This window comes from Anastrepha obliqua, chromosome 5 (genome assembly GCF_027943255.1).
Source record: "Anastrepha obliqua isolate idAnaObli1 chromosome 5, idAnaObli1_1.0, whole genome shotgun sequence".
In the NCBI taxonomy this organism is placed as follows: Eukaryota; Metazoa; Arthropoda; class Insecta; order Diptera; family Tephritidae; genus Anastrepha; species Anastrepha obliqua.
The window spans coordinates 116512267-116535777 of NC_072896.1; the positions used below are offsets into that span (position 1 = coordinate 116512267).

The window sequence follows — 23511 nt, forward strand, 5'->3', positions numbered from 1 at the left end:
TGATTTTTTTTCTGTCGATATTCACGACACTTTTCTGCATTATTTTTGGGCATAATTGCGGTAAATATTTAAAAATGAAAATATTTACGAATATAAAAATACACACGCGGTTGCTATTATGAGCGTCCCCAGCAAAACCTGCGTGACCGAAACTCTAACACAATTACATTTTTTTGAATGTTACAAACACATATGCACGCAGGTTTTGCTGGGGCGTGACCGAAACTCTAACACAATTACACATATGCACTCGTATTTGTTTGAAAATCGACTTTTTTTTTTGGTTCTCCGTCACCTTTGGAAAATGTGTAAACAGTAAGCAAACTTTATTCATATATTTTTCCTCATTTTTGCATCAGTAAAATTAAACAAACGCCGTAGCCGAATGGGTTGGTGCGTGACTACTATTCAGAATTCACAGAGAGAACGTCAGTTCGAATCTCGGTGAAAACACCAAAATTAAGGAAAACTATTTTTCTAATAGCGCTCACCCCTCAGCAGGCAATGGCAAAACACCGAGTGTATTTCTGCCATGAAAAAAAGCTCCTCATAAACATATCTTAAAATAAAATAAAATAACTGTATAAAAAAATTTTTTTTCTTGTGATTCGAACCAAGAATTTTGGATCGGAAGCTCACATTGCTAGCCGCTCGGCTATCGCGCCATGCTGTCGGCGCTGGCCTAAAAGTTATTTAGTTCGTCGCTACGTGTATATGTAATATTCGTAGCCAAGAGTGTCGCTTTTTTCGTTTCACTTTTTCTCAAATCACTCCCAACGATTCTAAAGAAGTTTTCACTTCAAAAAGTATTTACCTAGACAACCTGCTCTGATTTTAGTGCTCAACTGTTTCTTCCTCATCTCTACAACTTCTGCAATATTCATGGGAGAAAACTCCTAGTCTCGAGGAATGCCTGCCAAATAGCCAGTGACCGGTTAAACAAGCCACGACCTTCGAGATATTGTCTCTTGAGAGACTAAGCAATTCCTTTGTTCTTTTCTTGTTTATTTGCGGCCATAGTAGCCTAGCTGTTAGACACGTATCTTCATTTCTCCATGTCCTATTGGCCTATTGGCCTCTTGGATAAAGTGGTTTTTTATTATTAGTTTACTCGTGGCCATGGGTATTCCGATGATACTTTTATCACTCAGCAGTTGGAGAGCGGTACCCTTTCTGGCTAGCTCATCTGCTTTACAGTTTCCCTCAATATCTCTATGTCCCGGAACCCAAATAAGGCTGACCTTGAATACGTCACTAATGTCATTTATAGCTGCCCGGCATTCCTGTGCAACCTTCGATCTTAGTAAAGCCGCATTCATTGATTTGATGGCCGCCTGGCTATCCGAGAATATATTTATAATCGTTTTTGTTACGGCGTGCGTATTTAGGTATGTAGCCACTTCTTTTATAGCTAGTACCTCTGCCTGATAGACGCTGCAGTAGTCTGGTAGTCGAACGGATAGTTCCAGTCCTAATTCCTTCGAGAAAACTCCGTAGCCAACCTTATCGTCTAGCTTGGAGCCATCTGGATAAAAGTTTAATTCCCCCCTTTTGTGCCTTGTTGTGTGCCACTCCCTTCTTGACGGTATACTCGTCTTGAAGAGCCTTTCAAAGGTGAGTCTAGGGATAGAGTAGTCTATTTCTTGTTTATGACTATTCAGAGAGTGCAAAATGGAAGCGTGGCCAAAGCACCGGTCTTTCCATAGCGCCATACTTTTTAGTCTGAGCGCCGAGGCGGCGGCCACGTATTTTCCTACCAGATTTAGGGCAGGTAAGTTGATTAGCACTTCCAGCGCTTTGTTTGGAGTAGTCCTTAAAGCGCCAGAGATGCATAAAAAAGCTGTTCTTTGGACCTTACTCATGATTTTAGCGTAAGTCGCCTTTTGAGCAGATGGCCACCATACAAGTATTCCGTATATTAAGATTGGCCTAACTACCGAAGTACAGAGCCAGTGCGTAATACGGGGTGTTAGTCCCCATTTGATACCGACCGCTTTTTTGCAAGTGTATAATGCAACGTTGGCCTTCTTTACTCTTTCCTCAATATTAGATTTCCACGTGAGTTTCCTGTCTAATATGAGTCCTAGGTACTTGACATTCTCTTTCAAAGGAATCTCCACACCCTTAAAAATTAGCGGGGAGATTGTAGGGAGCCTATGTTTCTTTGTAAAGAGAATTATTTGAGTTTTTGAGGGGTTTATATCGAGTCCCCTGTCACTTGAGCTACCCCGTATTAAATATAAAAAAAAATGAAGCAAATAAAATGCAAAATAACGAGACATTCAGTCAAAAAAGTATCGAGAATTTTTCAATAAAACGCAAAATAATTGTTTAATCATTAAAATTTATTTTGTCACTTTCAAAATAGGTTCCATTCGAAGCAATACACATATGTCAACAATTAGTTCAGTCATCAAAGCACCTTTTAAACGCGTTTCAAGAGATTTTCTTCAGCTCCTTTAGCGAATTCTCCTTAATGGCATCTATCGACTCAAAGCGACGTCCGCGGAGTGGCAATTTAAGTTTTGGGAAAAGGTCACAGTAGGGTAAATCCGGTGAATACGGTTGTTCGATGATATTTGTCGAGTTTTTGGTCATAAAAGTGTTCACAATGAAAGCCTTGTGAGACGGTGCGTTATCGTGGTGCAAGATCCATGAGTTTTCTTTGCACAAATTTGGCCGTTTCCTAGGCACATTCTCTCTCAAACGTCGCATAACTTCCAAATAATATTCTTCATTTACCATAGAACCATTTGGAGCGAATTCCGAGTGCCCAACACCAGGATAATCAATGAAAACGAGTAGCATGACTTTCACTTTTGACCGACTTTGACGTGGTTTTTTGGGTTTCGGCTCATGTGGATAGCGCCATTCAGCGGCCTGTTGACTGATTTGCATGTCAAACTCATACACCCACGTCTCATTACCTGTTATGATGCGCTGGATAAACGTTGGATCCGAATTCACTTGCTCAAACATGTCTGCCGCCACCTTCTTCCGATGAATTTTTTTAAAGAAATTAAACTCTCTTGGAATGAGTCGAGCAGCCACGCAGCTTGGAATTTCATGCCCAATTAATGGTGTAAAATGTTGCGAATTGATTCGTGAGACACGCTAAGGTCACGAGCTACCTCCTTCAAACTTAAATGATGGTTTCCCAGCACCATTTCCTTGATTTTGTCGACGTTTTCATCCGTTGAAGACGTTGATGGGCAACCAGATCGGGCAAATCTTTCACGACTTCTCGGCCCTCTGCAAAAGCCTTATACCAATCGTAGACCAATATTTTTCGTGTTTTTGATAAAGCACCCTCGCCATAGGCTTTCTGCAACATTTTCAAATTTTCAACGATTCGGCAGACAAAATCCCGTTCAAAACACAAAATTTAAGACAAATTCTTTGTTCGATATTTTTATACAAGACATAGTGAAAATCGCAGTTGACTGATATAGTATAATTAAAACAAACTAATTGACAGGTCACGCTCAAACTCTGTGATACTATAGAGGACAGTTGTACGAACATTGCAGCAAAAAATTGTTTCATATATGTTTAACGCGCGCTTTTTAAATGAACAATTCCCGGTATTTTTTGACAGAATGTAATTTTGTTTTGTTCCATTTCATCATCACTGTCAGATGAGGAACATTCCATTAGCAGTTGTATTTTTATGGCAATTACAGCTTTTTTAATATTTTCCCTGATTCCATCTATGTATGTATGTATGTATGTATATTGCCGAATTAGTTATGGACTACGAAGTGCAAGCGTAAAACACAAACGAAACTTCAATGCTTCCTTCCGATTTGTATTTCGGAAACTGCGACAACGGTGGCTGGAGGCTGTGGTTTAGAAGTGCATACTTCTAAATCATTGGCCGATTCCTATTTAATTTATGACTTCAAGTAAACTTTATAAATTTGATCTAAAATACATTTGATTATATATTCTTCAAATTAATCCAACTTTTTATTTAAATTTGACTCGATTCGCAAATTTTAATTCGTATTTATTTTTACTTTGCAATCAGCTGTTTTTCTCACTTGAAAACTCTTACGAATAAAAATGTATCCAGTAAAAGCTCGGAACTTCCCCTCAAAATGAAATGTGATTTTGCTCTCTCACTTTCCCTACTTTGCAAGCTTTGTGGATACTTGAACACCAATTGTTTCATGATTAGACCTATTACCTAGTCTAATTTGTATGAAAAAATGCGGGGTTCTAAAACCATTTCGCAATTTTTCTGGAATATTGTCTGTATATCACTCACAGGCACACTCAGCCTCGGTAGTTGTCATGGGCCATAAACTCTGTGATATTTAAATAATATGAGATGTCGAATGCTCTTTTATACGCTGTAGAAGGAGACCGCATAAGCCAAAGGCCAGCGAATGTAAAATCTTTTCTTTCCAACTCAGTACTTTCGCTTTCTGAAGTGATTGATGACAAGGTGGCGCAAAATGAAGCACCCTATCGGAAGAAGTTCCAGTTTTTGCAAAAGGCGTCGTACGTCAATCATATTCGACACATGTGCACTAAAGAGCTGCAGGATATAAACAGGCAGGCAAGAGAGCGTTTTACTCCGCAAGGACGTAGAATATTTGTGTCGATTCTTTTTACCAACAATCGGTCGGTAGTGTTGATGCAGCGTGAACATCGACGTCGATTTCGTAATTGTGTCACGTCAGCTGGGCAAATATTCTCGCTATTGAACTCGAACAGATGGAAACCACACGAGACCTTGCAAGGGGTGATCGCCACCGATATGGCTACCGATGTTGCTTAGAACGAAGAAACATCAACCGGACGACGGGCCACGCAAATCACCAGTCGAACCTTTCAGCAAATTTTAAGGAAAGTCTTACCTATGCTCTCGTATAAAGTGCAAACGGTCAAGACATCAATTAACGCTTGCTGACCAACAGTCGCGTGTGATTTATTGCCAAACTATATTATCCATAATCTCAACAACCAAGACGACGATTTTGTGTCGAAAATTATTATGAGCGACGAGGTGCATTTCCACTTAGGCGGTTACATCTTCAGCAAAATCTTCGTTTTTAAGGCACGGAAAATCCGCGTGTGATGCACAAAGAGCCATTACATCCACCAAAGCCACTGTGTAGCGCGGCGTTCACACGGGAGGAGTGATTGTGTCGCATGTTTTTTTGAGGAGTTCAGCAGAAATACGGTCACTGTTACTAGCGAACGCTATAGGGTAATGATAAAAATCTTCTTACTGCCACAATTGGATGAGCTTGGTGGATATTGTGAGGGAATCGTTTTCTGTACGCGTAATCTCCCGTTTTTTCGATTTGACATAGCCAGCAAGACCGTCCGATTTAACCATCCCTGACTCCTTTCTTTGTGAGCTACTTAAAGTCGCGTGTTTATGTTAATAAGCCTCAGACAATCGACGTCCGTAAGGAGAGTATTCGACAGAAATACACTTATCACCGGGAATTTTGCGGAATTTCATGGAAAATGCAATAGAACGGGCAAAAATGTGCGTCAACACTAGTGGCTGACACTTGACGGATATCATATTTTCCACTTAACAGAAAAGATTGTTAAGGTCCAAATAAAGACTTTCATCACTCAAAATAGTTTCTTATTTAGTAAAAAAGTTGTTCAAAAACAAAACTTGCAACTTCCCCTCAAAATGAAATGCCATTTTGCTCTCTCACATTCTCCTTTACAATTAGAATTGGATGATTAAATTTGAACCATTTCATAATTATAGGCTTCGATCGCATTAGAGCTACTTTTTTGTTTTGTCGGCTCATTTCGCATTACGGTTTCGAGTCAAGCTCGCATCCCAGTGTTACACCATCAATTTTATTCACCGGGACTTGGACAATGTTTCGCGTTTCTAGTTTTCAAGGTGACATTTGAATAAAACGGATCAAATCCGTCACAGCTGTGAAAGATAAAGCGGAAAGCTTTCTAAAGGTGCTGACATAAAAATACTGGCAGCACAGTTTTGATGAAAGGAGGACTCGCTTGGAGAGTTAAGTGATAGAGAGGGAGAGTCCACTTACTAATGTACCCCGATAGAATCAACATAAAATGTCTTACACCAGCACCAGTCTCGCTTTTTTTCACTTTTGACTAGCCACACTTCATAATTCAACATTTTTGGAGGCTTCATTTACTTGGCTTACATACCCAAGAAATTCCAAGCACTAACTGAAATAAGGCGTAAACTAACTAACATTTACGTTTTGTTATAAACAAAAAATCGATTTAAGTCAAATAAATATTTTAATCGACTCTACTCACGATGCGTCAGCTTGCGTATTGTCCAGTAATCCCAAACCAATCAGACTTAGAAATAGTACACCAATTAGGCGATGCATAGCTAGAGTCCGTCCACCGCACGTTCACCGGAAAATTTGCAATTTAAAGTTCAAACTGGACGCGTTCAGCTGCTCCTCCGCGTCCGGTAGTTCTGCTGAAAGGCTCCCGAGTATAAAATCTAAAAAAAGAGAAGGAAAAAAATACGTATCAGTAGAAATTGAGGGCATTTATTTGTGAGTAAATTCGTACACTAATGCAGGCATGGAAGTGGTCCATGCCAAGAGTAGTGCAATGCAACAACAGCAGCTGCAGTAGTTCAATGGCTATCGGATGCAATCATTTGTTGCTTCATTTAAATATTTGAAAAATTGTTTGATTTCCTTGGCAATCGAATTGAATTGGTCTGAATTGAATGGAATTGAATTGCTTTGGAGTGGAGTGAAGCGAAGAGAGTAATTTAATTGGAGTTGCTGATCTTGGAGTAAACAGGACGCCTAGGAAACTGCATACAAGTATTTACAAACATACATTTTCACGTAATTGTAAGTATGTAAGTATGCACTTAATGACTGCAGATAGAAAACGTTGATTGCTTTGCTAGATAATCTCACTTATTGCTCGCACAATTCATTCAAAGCACATCTGCTGCTTCTTATAAATCAGCAATAGGATTCTGCAATGTGATAGATATGGGGTGTTTTTTTAGCTGCATGAGAACTATCGATAGCGATAACTATGGTTTGACAGCTGAGAATGGGAAACTGTGTTGAATTTTCTGTGCAATAAGGCTTGGCAAGTCATCATGAATCGTCAAGCAATCATTCATTGAAGAACAACACTTCCAAATTGCAGAAATTTACTTTGAACAAAAATAAATCTGTTCTCGAAGTTTATAGAGCAATGGAGGAAATGAAGGAAGGAGCTGCCGTCACGGTAATTGGTGAGCGCTATCGAGCCATGCTGACTGAATTCTTGTTTCCCAAAATTAACCAGCTAAACATCGACGATATTTGGTTCCAAGAAGACCGTGTGCCACGGAAGAAGCTGTTTGCATCTATCGAGTCTAATTTTCTTCAAACGTCTAATTTCTCTTCTTCTTTCATGTGGAGATCATCTCTAATTAGTCTTGACATGGATCTGGTCGATACATTCATTTCCCTGGACATGATGTTCTGTTTTCTAAGGTGATTTTTGCGAATTCAAAGCCACGCGAGGACGATCACTTTTTTTCTGCGACGTTTGAGAAAACGATTGATCGAGCGGTAAACAAACATTCTTGAAATATTAAGTTTTTTCAGCAATTCGAAAGTTTCACTTCCACATTTACTACACTTCGATGATGCAGGTCACTGCAATGCGATTTTCTTGCTGCATTGTAAAGAAGTGAGATTTGCCACGAAACTGAGTATAATTTATGAGTAGATGCATACGAACCAAAGCAAAAGTAACTTTTTCAATCACACGGTGAACAAAATTGAGAAGTTGTGGTGAACATCTTTAAGAGGCTCTCAGCAATTTTGAAGGAATCAGCTGGCTTGCTGACGAAACATGAGACGTGATAGTGGTTTGTGTACAACAAAATTGAGATTGTGTTGGTGATTTAATGTCTGTCTAATAGAAGCGTAATCGGCAAAATTCAAACTTAACGGAACTCTAGGCTTGTTTTAAACAAACAAAATACTGCTAAAATAGGCGCATCCTTTTCTCAATATGCCTTGTGCAATTTTCTAGTAGTTTTCACAAAATGAGTTTGACCGTTTATTTGTGTTTGACGCCAATTTGAACGCAGTTGTAATGAATCAAATTTAGCAAAAAGCATTATTACCGTCAGCTGCGAAGATGTTTGGAAGAACTAGCCAACAAGACAACGATAGCAAGCATCGAAGCCGAAGCTGTTTAGAGTGGAAACAGCAAAATGGGTTTGAAATATTGGATTTGCCCTCACAGGCGGCTGATGCCAACCCCTATGAAAATGTTTGGGTGATAGTTAAGCAGAAACTCAAAGGAAAACAAATATGGATGATCAAACAGTTATCAAAGCAAATTCAGGTAAATTGGAGCCGATTAGCTCCACGACTTCCGCAGAAATTCAAACAAAGTATGACTCGAAGATGTGAAGACATTCTAGCTGATGGTGCTGGCAAAACATTTTATTGAATGTATTGCGAATGTATTGTGGTCACGTTTGTATTATCATATAATCGTACAAACTGTAAGAAAAATCAACGCAGCCATTGCTCACATCACTTCGTTGTCATCTGAACGACGGCTGATTGGACGACCCACTGTGCGGCCGATTCCCGAAAAGCTGGCCAAAACTCAAAAAATTAAGTAATTGATTCAAAATTTCTTACTCGGGGGTTGTCGGGGTCGCTGATTACGAATTTGATCTTAAAATTTTGAAAATCCACCCCCTTCCACCCCCTCACGTGAAATAGCGTATATTCTAGAACATAATCAAGATGCATGTTAATTTATATGTTTTCGGGGTCGCTGATTAAAGCCAAGGTAGCAAGTGGTAGCAGCTGAATCTTGTTTTATTCAGTAACCATTACTTTTTTGAGTAACCTTTAATAGGTTTCAAAGCAGCATATGACGGCGTTGTATTACTATACAGTTTGAAAACTCAAATTTTATAAAAAAAATTGCAAAAAATGTATCTACGTATTGCTGTAGCTAAAAATTTTGTGTCGAGGTATTGATATGTACTAAAGATTTCTCGTATTTTACTAACCTTCCGATGATGATTCCATTTGGTTTTGTTCAATTTACTCCATTACAAAATCTTTCAAATGTGTACAACTTTCACTATTCATCGACAGTAATACGATGCTCAAACGAAGGCCACGTTGCGACTGAAAATACAGAGGATACTTAGGGTACAGGACGTTGCTATGAACGGTTTTCACTACTCAAGGCATTACTGTAGCCAACCCAAAGACAAAAAAACTCTATCTAGAAACTTTTTTTTCGACTTTTGGCCAGCTTTTTGGGAATCGGCCGCACTGTGCGATCGTAAGAGCACATATGAAATGAGCGGACACAATTCTGCTGCCCAATCTCCTATGACTTCGCAGCCGCAGTTACTCTCACAATTTTGCTTCGGATAGTCAAGCCATTGTAATCTATCATGCTTGGTTCAAATACTGCAATTTCCTCTCAGATCTACCCTGAAACGAAAATTTTTAAGCCGCCCAAAACACAAACACAAACACAAAAAAAATATATGACTATTTTTCTCTTTTTTAAGTTCATTTAAATTTGTTTTTTATAACTAACCGAAAAAAACCTAAGCCCGAAAAAAGTGTCCGCTTATGGGAGGTGTCCGCTTATGAGAAAAGTGTAGACAAGGTAATAATGTGATATGAAAGGGTGAACGTGTTATGGGAAGGTTATTCGCTTAAGATAAAAAACTTTAAAAAAATATCTTAAGGATTTGTGGTATGTACTGAAAAAGTGTCCGCTTAATGCTGGAAACAGTCACCGACGTAAACGTAGTCCCCTGTCAGCTGTTACGATCAAACTAATGAGAACCCCATGTAAATGAAAAATTACTTCCTTCCGTATCGTATCCGTATCGTAGATTTTATCGCAGGATTTTTGAAAATTCCTGCAGAACCCTGTCAGCTGATTGCTCTCTAAGGGTGATTTCCGTTTACTCTCTACATTGTAAATATATCCAATTTCAAACTTTATACAAACATTCAACCACCAGAATTCTAAACTTTTTAATCAAAATTAAAAAAAAAAAAATAGGTACGCAGTTATATAGCTCATTATAGCTTTGCACTTTGCAAGTGGAAGTTTGAAATTGCTAGAAAATTCCATTTATTTTTTTACATATTTTTTCCTTTACGGTGTTGCGCATTTAACAAATCCACGAAATTTTTTCTATCTATCATTCCTGTGTGTACAGCATTGCCAATTCTTCCAAAAGTATAGCAGTTTTGAATTGGTTGCAGTTTATTTGAACCATTCCGTACAAATATTTACATGATTTCCTTTTTGCGCCAAGTTGAGATGGAAATTTTTGCTTATGCTAACTTACATTTTTCTCATACATTTGCACGTATAAAAATATGTATGTGCGTATATAAATATTGTATAAAATTTTAAATTTTCTGGAACATTTCAATAATATTTTCGAAAGTTTCAATATGCAATCAATTAAAAATTCATGAAAAGTTTATTTATGCAAATGTGCAACAAGTTGTAAACAATCGTGTGCCATAATTTTGAATTACATATTTTCAATTTGTTTATTTGGAAAAGGGTAAAAAGTATATTTTAGATCCATATGAATGTGCACAAAATATGTAGGTATGTATGCCAGAAAAAAATAATTAACCTCAAAATTAAAGATTCATTGCATGCATTCATGAAATAAGAGGAAGAGATGTACAGGAAATAAGAGAAATTTATGATTTTCAACATCCGCAATGAAAAGCCAAGTTGCTTCTGGCTGCACTTGGTATACATAAATAACTGAAGCCACTTTGGAAGGGGGGAGGCAATTAGCGACTGACCCTATAGTCCAAACCGACGAGGGTTGTAAATCTACATGGGAAGAAGAATAATTTTTATTTCTGGATCGGCAATGACATACCACTTACTTATATATACATATATAGTAGTAAAGTTCTCTCTCAATGAACAAAACTAACACTCTACAAGGCTCTCAACATGCCTGTCCTGACGTATGACACAGAAGCGTGAACGATGACAACATCCGATGAGGCGTTCCTTAGAGTGTTTGAGAAAAAGATTCTACGGAAGACTTTTGGATCTTTGCACGTTAGCAACGGCGGGTATCGCAGGCGATGGAACAATGAGGTGTATGAGATTTACGACGACCTTAACATAGCGCAGCGAATAAAGATACAGCGGCTTTGTTGGTTGGGTCATGTCGTCTGAACGGATACCAAAGCTCCGGCTCTGAAAGTATTCCATGCGGTACCAGCTTGTGGTATCAGAGGATGAAGGTTAGAAAGATCAGGTGAAGAAGGACTTGGCTTCACTTGGTGTGTCCAATTGGCGCCGGTTAGCACGAGAGAGAAACGACTGACGCGCTTTGTTAAATTCGGCCAAAATCGCGTAAGCGGATCGCGCCCATCTAGAAGAAAAAGAAGAAGCTCCCCGCTGATTTTTCTTGTCTTGAACATGAGCAACACACAAACTACATAATCACTAGATTTATGACCTCGCTCAGCAGGGCTTGTTGCATTATTGACGTATCGTTGAAAACTTTCGAAATGTCAATGAAAGCATACAGGGCTACATTTTCAGAATTTTACTTTTGCAGTAAGGCGAATATGTTAGAGTCTCCGTGGATTTGCCCGGTTGTTAGGTAAACTGTTTCATGCACAGAGATCAGTTCTTCAGATTTACCTCTCTAATGTGCTGGCCCAGGATTTCCTTCATAGCTTTAAGAAATAAGCACCTGAGACTAATTGGTTTGGAAGGTATTTAGAAGGATGAAGGTATTTGCTCTGGTGTCCGTGTCATCGGTAAAAATATTACCTTCACTTCTGTCCACCAGCTGGGTATGTAATTCAGATGGCCGGTTTAATATATTTGATTCTCTGCTGGAGTAGACCCTATCAAGTTCTAGTAATCTATCATATATGGACTAACCGTAGATATAGCCCATTGCACTTGCTCTGCCGTGCTAAGCTTAGCTGAAAAGCTTTGTTCTCTGCTTGAGATGGGCGTTGACTCTGCCCGTTAGGGTCGATTGTAGCCTGCTGAGCAGCCCGGGAAAAGGTATTTCAAGCAAGGCATTGCTCGTTTCTTCCGGAACTCCCATCGGCCTTTTTGTTTGTTGTTAACAAAATGAGATCCCTAATATTATATTTGTTGTTAACAAAATGAGATCCCTAATATTATATTTCCCAAAAAACTATGTGGTGGAAAAATGGCTCCTTTAACAGAAACAGGTGTATAGAAAAAGAAGACCCGGTTCAAGCTGTGTCCGAAAAGCAAGTTCGATGACGGGCCAACTAAGACCAAGTGGGTTATAATTGATTGAAGACAAGTGAAATTTCTTATAAGAGTTCAAACTTAACCTTTTTGGCGAGGACTGCATGTTGCAAAATAGGGATTTCCATCACTCAAAATCAATTTTTTAACAAAAAAGTTATTCAAAAACCAAATTGGTTGATTAGTTTTGATCGCTTTACAGGCAAATTATTTGAAAAATTTCATTGATCAGCTTTTGAAAAATTTTTCAGTCGAAAAATATTTATTACAAAGTGAAATTCGCTCAATAGAATAGGTCCGACTTCAACTTTAAACAGAACTTTTTGTACATTTTAAAAATACAGATAGCAAAGAGGAGACGTAAAATTTTAACTGAATCAGATTGGATCCTTGGATAACTTCGCTAAAATTCAAATTTCACCGAATATTAACTAAAGGCAAAAATTAGCAAAATGTTCGCATGTAAGAGGTGTGGAAATATTTTTATTAAGAATTGTATGAGTTTCGAAAAATCTCACAAATTTGCTGTGCAAAAGATATAAAATATTCGCATGTATGCATGTACATATGTATATATCGTATGAATGGCTAGTTAAATAACATATCATTTTTATGAAGAATATTTTTTTACTTGTTTATAATTATTTTACGAGCAATTCCGTATTTGCATTCAGCATCGCAAAGAAAACATTTCCGAAATTAAAATGCACAAACCAAATGTTTCATTTACGCATCATCAGTGTACATACGTACATACATATGGATAGGTATGTATGTAAATATGTATATTTTTCGCTTTGCTTTGAATTTTACGATGATGTTCTAGTTCCCAGCGATAAAATATGATCACGTTTTTCTTTTCTTGTTCTTTTTTTGAAGTTATTTTGGAATCGGGTCACTTTTGTGGCATACTTTTTTTTCGTTAGTTATTGTGTTTTATTCACTTTTATTAATTTTTTAAGAAATATTAACTATTTTTCACATTTTCTACAATTTAGGCATAAATATAATTTTGAAAATACTTAGAAGTCAGGCGGATATTCTATAACCCACTCGGAACATTTCTCTTCATATCAATGAAAACCTGTTGTTGTTGTTTTTGTAGCAGCATAAACATTCCCTATACATATGCGGGGAATGCTGCTGAAATGACAGTCTTTGGTCGGATATAAATCCGGATCGTTCCGGTTACCTAGAATCGACTGTAGTGGGAACGGTCAATGAAAGCCTCGTCGGATTCGCCTAATCCTTTTCGGAGATTAGCGCATTCAAGCAGTCAAACAGACGGGCAAAGTTTTTAAAAATAGTCTTTTTATATTTTGTTGCACTCTCTTGCTTTCGATTATTTTAGACACAAGCAGTTTTGATATATTTATTAAATTATTATTGTTATTCTTTATTGAAATAATAATAACAGTTTTTTGATAAAGTTTTCAATGCACAGACACGAAGTTTCTACAGTTTTATTATAAGTAAGACCAATAGAGCAATTCGGTAAGCAAACAGCTGCCAAAGCAGCTCTCAGACTAAGAGAAATCGGCCTACTCAGAACGAACCAAAGAGGACACGCTTCAATTTTAGAAAAATTCCCCTGCATTCCTGGCATAACGGACTTCTGTAAGACCAAGGACATCAACTTAAATAAATCCCTTGTCACAGTATTTCCTTCCAAAGAGGAATGGGATAACGGGTTTATTGTTAATAAAAATGAATTAAACATCTACACAGATGGCTCAAAACTGTATAACAAAGTAGATGGAGGGGTTTACTCCGATTTCCTCCGATTTCGCCTACCTGATCATTGCAGTGTATTTCAGGCGGAAGTCACTGTCATAAAAGAGGGACTTACGGAAATAAAAACGAGAGTATTATCCACCAATGAAGTATTCATTTACTCGGACAGTCAAGCGGCAATAAAAGCGCTTGAATCTAAAACACACTCGTCGAAAACAGTTTCAGAATGTTTTAAACTATTAAATGACGTATCTGAGTGCTACAAAGTGCACCTTATCCGGGTGCCAGGCCACAGGAATATAGCAGGAAACTGCAAGGCGGATGAACTTGCTCGAACCGGTACAACGCTCGATCTCAAACCGGATAAGACGCTGATACCCATGCCTATAGCCACTTTTGAATTACTTATAGACAGGGAAACCATCAAAAAGGTACGAGTAAATACAAGCTGGCAAAACCTCACAACATGTGAGCTAAGCATACAGACATGGCCGAACTGGAACAGCGGTCGATCGAAGATCTTGCTAAAGTTTAACAGAGAAGCTATAAGAAAAATGAAAAAATTAACTGGTCATTGTTTAATAGGTATCGACGCTAGAAGGTTAGGACTCCCGTACTTCGATTTCTGTAGAAGCTATCTTAATACAGAAGAAGAGGAAACAGTCAGACACCTTTTATGTCAGTGTGAAAGCTTAGCTATGAGGAGGCTGCGCACTCTTAATACAGCATTTTTAGCCGATGTAGCGGATATAGCCCATCTAAAACTAACGAAGCTCTGCTCGTTTATTAAAGCAACCGGATGGTTTGAAAAGGAACACGTAAAGTAAGGATAAGCTCCAGTGGTATCACAATGGACCTGCGAAAGGCCTAAGTGTGTCTTTATGACAACCACCCTACCTACCTAAGAAGAATTTAAAGAAATTTTTCTATGGTCAAAGCAAATTTTGAACCAAATAAAAAGTATTTCATCTGGGTATGCCCAGATGTCAGCAATGAATAATTCCTAGACAGTACCTTTTTTATGTCAGCTTTTATATTTATTAAGTAGTCCGATGAACAATTTTACACAATAGAACAAGGCTTTAAAATGATTAAAACTTATTATGAAAATGGCCGATCTTTAAGAACAACATCATCTTTAGTGACAAAGCTCATTTCACTCTGCATGGATTTGTCAACAAACTAAAATGGGCGCAACTGGGATGAAGAAAACCCTCGAGACAAATCTTTGCAACCACTAAAATGTACTTTTTGGATTGGTTTTTCGGCTGTTGGAATAATTGGCCCGTTTTTCTTCGAATATGAAAATGAAAGAGCTGTTACATGTCTATGGACAAGTGATTGAAGATTTTTTGTGGCCTGAATTTAAAGAAACTGGACTAAATATCTGTGTATGTAAAAGTATATCAGCCACAACTGTTCGAAGACGACATCAGGCAAATGGTTTGAATGGACGCCTTCTTCGACGTTTATCCAATATATCAAAAAATTCTATAAAACGGTTGGTCTCAAGAATGATAGAAAGAAGATTGCGCCCATCAGAGAGTACGTGACGTCACGTTTGCTGAGTTGTGCAGTATTGCCAACCATTTGCTCTTCGCAATAAATTTAGTGCTTTTTTATACCGAAAATGCGAAAATTTTTAAGTTTCGTGTTGTTTTTTTTTTTTTAATTTAAAGCTACCGAAACTTTAGGTTAAAAAAAACTGTATTATTATACAAAAGAAGGTTAAAAAAGGCCACTCTGAGAAGATTTTAGTGCTAATGAAAATTAGTTGGTTTTTATAAAATTTGATATTTTGAAAGTGTGAATTTAATTTTTTGCTGCTTTTAAGGTTATGGAAGAATATTAAATGTCCCTCTCTCAACTCTTCTTAAGATTGAACACTTTTTAAAAGGCGTTTGAATTTACTGAATGCGGATTAAAACCATGGACGTGTAATCGTTTCTTCCGGCCATCAATCCTTAGTGGGACATAGGGTATCAAGAGGTGTATTCATTGTAAAAATAAGCAACAAAATACCAGAAAATACTAAAGAAACCATACTGACATTTTTACAAAAAGAGTACCTTATCTAGTTACATAACTTCAAATATAGCAAACAAGTCGTTCCCTTAACAAAAGAGTCTCGCTTAACAAAAAAACGCATAAATTAAAATTTACATAAGCACACATTTATTTAAAAAAAAACGCACATTTTAAAGACAATTTGTCACGCATACAAAGTTCTTTAAGTGATTCAATAAAAATTTGTTGGGTTATTTTCTTTGAATGGGCATTTTAGTGCGTTTTTATATCCAAAGCTAGGCAACACTGCAGTAGCGAGAGAGAGATTTGACTGCCGAAAGCAGAAGAACACCAACAACACCTGCTATCGCGGGCAATGCCACCAGATGTAAAAAAAAGTAAAGCTAAATAAAACTGAGTGAATTATTTAAATAATTATTAAAAAATTTATATTTTACAAAATTATAAACATTACTTTTAATTATAACAGGCTAGAAAAATGTCATGAAGAAAGAACTAAAACTCCGAGACTAAATAACAAAACAAAAAAGCTAAATCAAGTTACGAAAATGGTAATCTGGCCATACTGGAGCTAAAATCACGTAACTCGTTGTCAAATTCGCTGATAGCAAAGTAACGGGACCACGATAGGCGCCATCTCATTATTCTTTCCATCATGGGTTGGTCTTAGCTAAACTATATTTAATGTACATAATGGTTTCAATTTTTGTTGCCTTTAGTTCTTCCCTGGAACCATAGGAAGTAATACATAAATAAATAAAATTGTCTGTGACGATTGTGGCATGACGAGTCTAAATTTAATATGTTTACGAATGATGGGAGTCCCTATATGAGATGTCAACCACTACAGGAATTTTATCCCAAACATACTAAAAACTGTGGTGGTTCATCGGTTGTGGTGTGGGGCTATTTTATATCATCAGATGTTAATTCAATTGTACGAATTCAAAACAAAATGCTTAGAATTATATTCAAGGGAATCTTGCAACTACACTTGAAAGAAAATTCCTCCGATAATTTCACGTTTGCTTGGACTTTTCAGCAAGATAACCATCCCAAATACTCGGGTAGTAAAATAGTGGATTAGCGTAGGATTGTACAAAAACTGTTTAGATGCCAGTGCAAAGCTTCACCGTAAGCTCAATAAAAAAATTGTGAGGAGTCATAAAAAGAGCAGTAGCAGTAGCGAGAAAACATACAAATAAGGCTTCCTTAAGACAGATCATCCAGGAGGAATGACACAAGATCACTTCAGGTCCAATGTAAGGATCGATGTAGTGCACTCCATGAGCAAACGATGTGAGGAAGTTATACGGCATATGAAGCTTCCATCAAAGTATTGGAAGTGCATAAAATAATTTTGTTGTAACATGCATTTTTTCCAGATGACTTAATGAGCAGCGAAACCTGTGGTGGAATACATACTTTTGCTCTTAAAAGTGTATTCATCAACTTCAGGGGTTAGGTGTTAATAGAATTTTCAAAACATTAGATTTATTTTGCATTTTCTTAAAGTATAATATCTTAAAAATATTGTGTGAAAATTTGAAGTGAATTCGACAAATAATTTTCGAGTTATTCAACATTTAACAAAGAGCGCTCGAGCGCTCCGGAGCATTCCAGCAAAACTTGCGTTTTTCTCAAAAATATGTTTTTGAACTGGTGATTACTGTAACTTAAAAACCGTTTGATAGATTTCAATAAAATGTATAGTCCTTTTGAAAAACATAAAAAACTCGTGCCTGATCGAAGGATTTTTTTCCAAAAATTTAAATTTTTTTAAACAACGGTTTTTTTCTCGAAAATCTGAAAAATATTCCTGAGGTCGCCATATTGTTAATTTAGAAAAAAAACTTCGATCAAGCACAAGATTATCTATTAATAAGCCCAATTTCTCTTGCCCGATTGATTTTAGATGTATCTCCAAGGACTTGTGAAGATTACCGCAAGGGACTTCTGGAGAGACGGGCTCCACACAATCAGCGATAACTTTCACAATTATTAATTTTTTTTTTTAAGTGTTGCTAAAGTCAAGTCGAAACATGTTGTATTAATGTTATGTTTTTATTTTTGTAAAATAAAGCAACTGACTGACAAAAAAAATTATTGAAAATCATCATCCCTAATCCCTTCAATTAAAAAAAATTATAGCTTCACAAATTTTATTACTTTAATTTTTCAACTTTTGTTCCATTTTTGTTAATAAAATACGCGTTTTTGCCAGATATAGTGTTGCACTATAGCGTGACTTAATTATATGAGCACAAGTGTATGTTAGTATATCACTCAGGTGAGAAGAGATACTAGCTCTATTTACTTTAAAAATGGTGATAGCTTTTGCGTACAGAACACCAAATTTCATTAAAAATTTCCTAATTTGTATACTAAATTGCATTTGGACACTAGCGAGCGTTTGTTTCATTCTTCCCCACAACCGCAAAAGAGGTCCCTGAGATAACCATTCGATCGATCGCAGTTTTAAACTGGTTCTTACTAGTGTGACTGATTAGGATTTGGGAATTTAGAAAAATGTCATAGATTTGCATGAACACCAAAATATACGCCGCAAAATTATTCACTCCGTTTTCAAATTATTAGAAAAAAAACAATGAACCAACAAAGAAAATTCAATCAATGTTTTGACATAGACTTTAATTTTAATCTGAATATTTATTTATTTATTTTTATTTTTCATTACATACTCGCACAAAGTCATATGTATTTACGTACAAATGTACGTACATATGTATATGTATAGGGTCCTTCAAACTCAAGTTTCTTTTTTAAATTAAAACTAAGCACACATTTTGAATAGAAATTCGTTAACTGTTTGTTAGCAAGCATCTTATGTTAGTAGGTAGAGGGTCTATAATTTAGTTTCGCACACACGCATATAAATGACATTTTTCAATGTCTCCCCGCGTGTACACTTGGAAATGCCTATACTTTTCGGTGAAATCTGCGATGATATTTAGATATACTTGGGGCTCTATTTTGAAAATTTCGGTTCGAATTTTATTTTTCGAAGTCTCCAACCTGGTTAATTCACACAAAATCTATCTATGAGACGGTCCAACCCAAAATATGATAGTTCAAAGGTGTGAAATTCCGTTCATCTTGGCGGCGAAATTGTTGCAGTTCGTCTGACTAGGTTTGGTTAGGTTAGCCAGGTTTCTTGTCTAAGACAAGACACTCGTTGGCCCTAAGACCCATGGGGTTACCTGCATTTGATTTCCATCCCCAAACTAAGTAGCTTAAATCACTTAGATCTTGTTAAGCAGGTAACTACTCCCTCCAGTAAGTCATTTTGCAAATTTCTCAGGTCTTCAAAGAAATAATCGCCAAGATATTTGGCACAGCTTTTTCGTCGTGCAGGACATTCACAGAGGAGATGTTGTACCAACTCAATGTCTTTTTCATCTTCACAGCTCTTGCAGAATTCATTGTGAGCTACACCCATTCTACTGTCTAGCGCAGTGACCCGTTATAACACCTGTGAACACGCTGGTAGTTGATCTGTTGAATCTAAGCAGACATTGTGTCCATTTAATATTTAGTTTGCGCCAGAGCGCTTTGGATACCCTGCAGTTAGTAGTCAGAGACCAGCTCCTATTGGTTTCCGCGATTACGCTCAGGTCAAGTGCAGTCCGTTTAGAGGAATGGTTGTGTCCTCTACCACTCGCTGAAGGTCAAGTTTAGAGCCTTTCCTTGCACACTCAATTACTCTTTCATTTCCCTCCTTTCTAGAGTGGCCGGGAGCACAACAAGGTGTGGTATTGTGTTGCTGGAAGTGCGAGCGTGATCTTCTGTATTCCTTAACACATCTTGAATTGATGCGCATTGAGGCCAGTGCCTTGAGCGTTGCTTGACTATCAATAAAAATGGTAAGGTTTGCTGGGGTTAAGTCCATCAGTCTTATAGTTTTTGCTGCTTTGCCTATAGCGTAGATCTCAGCTTGGAAGACGCTACACCAGTCTGGGAGTCTAAAGGAGCAATTTAGGGATGATGGTTCCGAGTACACTCCCGATCCAGTGCCATTACCCATCTTTGAGCATGACATTGCGGCATCTCTGATATGACTCTGGTCTACCAATCCTTCCTATCAGGCATTCGCATTTTATACTCTCTGTTTAGATCTCTCTTGGGAACCAGATAGTCTGTTTTCGGTGCGAACTTGATTTGGAATTTGAAATTATTCTTCTTGTTTTAAAAGTGACAGCCGTCTAAATAGAAACTCGAACTTGAAAGACCCTGTACATACGTATCTATGTATGTGTTCATGTGAATTTAGCTCAGCTTGGAAGTACATGTAACTCAAAACATTTCTTTCTAAGTCAACGCTTATCGCTTCAAAATTGCATATATTTTTTTTATTTTTATAAGTAAATAGGGCAAAAGGTTGATAAATTATGATTTCATGCTGTGGAGAATGTTTTGATTTTCGCGGCTAGCGACAAATTGTTTAATGGGTTTGCAAAAAAAACACAAAACACACAAAAAGACGTGCATTTTACATGATTACATAATTGATAAACTTGAGGCAGAAAATTAATAAAAAAATGAATGTTTTTATTGATTGAAAAATATTATCGCTTAAAAATGGCAAAGTAAAAACAAAAAGTATAAGGATGAATACATTTTATAGGCGTTAATTCCGAACTACATTTTAATATACGAGAGGTGATACAAAGTTTATGATAATTATTGCATGTTTTTTGAGGATTTCAAAAATATTTTTTATTTCCTAAGTACTTAATAACCTAACAGGTTAATTCCTCTAGTTAATATTTTTTCTAAACCTTCACTACAATATTTTCAGAAAAAGCTTAATTTTTTTTTTTTGTTTTTGTGCAAATTTGGTACGGTGCAAGAAAAAAATCAATCTGTTCCTTCAGACTGTCAATACTGGGGCTCATAAGCCTCAATTAGTAGTCCCATTGACTTTTAAAAGTATATGATTACTTAAAAGACTTACATTCTAACTCTAACAAAAATTTTTAATTTTATAATAAACAAAACAAAAAAAAGAGAAATTATAATGTCTATCGCTTTGAAAAAAGAGGTTAAAAGAGGGGATAGAAGGGGTGTATCCCCATCTTAACACTGAAAACCCGCACCTGCCGAAGGCTTATAGTTTTTAAGTAATTTAATGTTAAAGTTCTGCAATTTAGCGAAAAGGTGGTGTTGCCATACACCTGAAATAAAAACGAAGTTCGTATGCAGTAAGTTCGATGTTCAGTAGAAGGTTCATTGTAAAACTGCAGTATTTTTTGCTTTAATTTAAAATTGAGAAATATTTTTGAAAATAAAAACATACAACTCGTCGAAACTTAGAAACAATGATATTAAGCGTAGCACAAAAAAAATAAAGTAATTAAAAGCCAAAACTTGCGGTTTATAAGTGTATTGTATTGCTTCGATCAGTTTTAGAAACGGGTCCTCATGCCTTTTATAAACAGATTTTTTCCACAAAAATTCGATTATCATGTTTGCAAAACAAATAGGGTGGTCGTAGTTGTCTTTATTAAAAAACTCGTTTCCTTTCAAAAAAATAACCCTCATCAGTCCAACTCCGTATTGTATTTTTGCGTGTTAAAACCATTGAATCCACAATTTAAACGTCATATGCGTGTATGTAGTAAGGAGGCACAATAACCGCCATCCCCATCATTAACACTAAACTCAAATACTTAATTTATGTTCATATTTTTGTTTTCATTTGGAGGCATCCGGCAACACCATACTATTGTCATTCCAATCTTCTTCTTATTCGCGTTTAAAATTGGAAAGTGATTGTATGGACAAATGCATTTGCATTTAATTTTAATAAAAACTAATCAAATATAAAGAAAAAAATAAGTAAAAACACGCGTATTAGTGTATATTTGATGAATTTTAGTGAAGTGTTAAAAAATATATAGTGTAATTTGGCAAATTATAGTGAAGTTCCCGAGGGTATTTTGAAGGCAAATAATTACGAAATTATTATTTCCCGAATAATTTGGAGTTATAAAGAGTATTCCTTAATACCTCACTAACATCTCCACCAAGTTTCATTAATAAAGACATTATAGTTTGCCAAAAATTGCCCCATAGACATTATTCTAAATACCAGCCATTAACTTTTTTTTCAGAAGATTACAAATATATATCATTTAAGCTATTCGAAATTATTTATAAAAGATAAGCTTCATTAACTGATTAACATAAATCCTTTTTTGGTTATCCAGTAGAGGCATAAGATTCTACTTTTGCCAGTATTTACTTTTCATTTAATTTTGCATTACTTATTAAGCATTTGCGTTTAGTGATAAGGGAATTTGTACAAAATTATCTCTAAACCATTTTACAATATGACCGAGATTATAATTAAATTATAATGCATATTAAATTTAACATCAACGTGGACTTTCAACTGAATGAAAATCGCCGAAGAAACATCGAACGCAAAATGTTCTAGTATTACTTACGGCCTTGACGAATATCCTTAGCAGTTGTTTGTTTGAGTTATCTCGTTAACTTGATTTTTCACTTTAATCGGCTATTTGAATCGTTTTTAATGGGGTCACGTGTTAACGAATAAGTTTCTAACTAATTTTCGGATTTAAATTTTTTTTTATTTTGTCGTATTACTCAAATTGCCGTAACACTGATGGAAACAAATCTACGCACTTAAAGCCACCAAAGTCTGTGTAGCTAAATTAATTAGAATGTCTGGTGGACAGCTCGAGATCTTATACTTAGTAAGATCCAGCTGCCAACACGTTTTTCACTGCGGTATCAACCACGACGTCTACTCCGATGACTTTCCAGCACAAGGCTCGACAAACGAATGAATTTTAAGTTTACAGAGCACCATTGAAGAGACGAACGATCGCATTCGACGACCGCAAGATACTTTTTCAAGATAACCCAGAGATGGAGAGAGGAGAGGATGTGCGCATCATAAGCTCAGCGAGCAGGCTGCGATTTGCCAAAGATCTTTGAGCAGGCTGTGAAGCTGTGTGTTGTTTATTTGCTTATACGGAGCAGGGGAAATAAATGTGAAGCAGGAAAGTAATATTGATTAATGGCTGCATAGAGCACACAAACATGTATACGAGTGCATATATGGAAATGTGTATGTGTTCGTGCGTGAAAACTGCAGTGAGGGTGAATATGCATAGAGAGTGGGGTAAGCTTATGAAGCTAATACTAGGCACATACATACATATTTACATGCTCATGTATGTGCGCATGTAACAGCTTAGCGATAATCTTCTTCAGTGATATTCATTGATCGTTGGAGGGGGCATAATTCATACGAATAGAGATGGTGTTGTTGTATGTACGTACATGTGTGTATGTATGCCTACGCATCTACTTCGAATCTATTTATGTGCAAGTAAAGTGCAGTATGCGCCTGCTGCTGGCATGTGCCTTTACACCCTTTCACCCTCATTGTACTGCTGCTGTTTCTTCGCATGTGCG

General features: G+C 36.7%; 1 protein-coding gene across 1 annotated transcript in view; it reads right to left on the reverse strand.

The window, feature by feature from the left end:
- Positions 1-22860, reverse strand: part of LOC129247912 (uncharacterized) — a 32199-nt gene extending 9339 nt beyond the window's left edge. The window contains exons 1-2 of the mRNA XM_054887279.1: positions 22512-22860; positions 6283-6478 (exon numbers count right to left, since the gene is read on the reverse strand). Coding sequence (XP_054743254.1) covers positions 6283-6359 — 77 coding nt within the window. The 5' untranslated portion in view covers positions 6360-6478; positions 22512-22860. The remainder of the gene's footprint in view (positions 1-6282; positions 6479-22511) is intronic.
- Between the last annotated feature and the right edge of the window lie 651 nt (positions 22861-23511).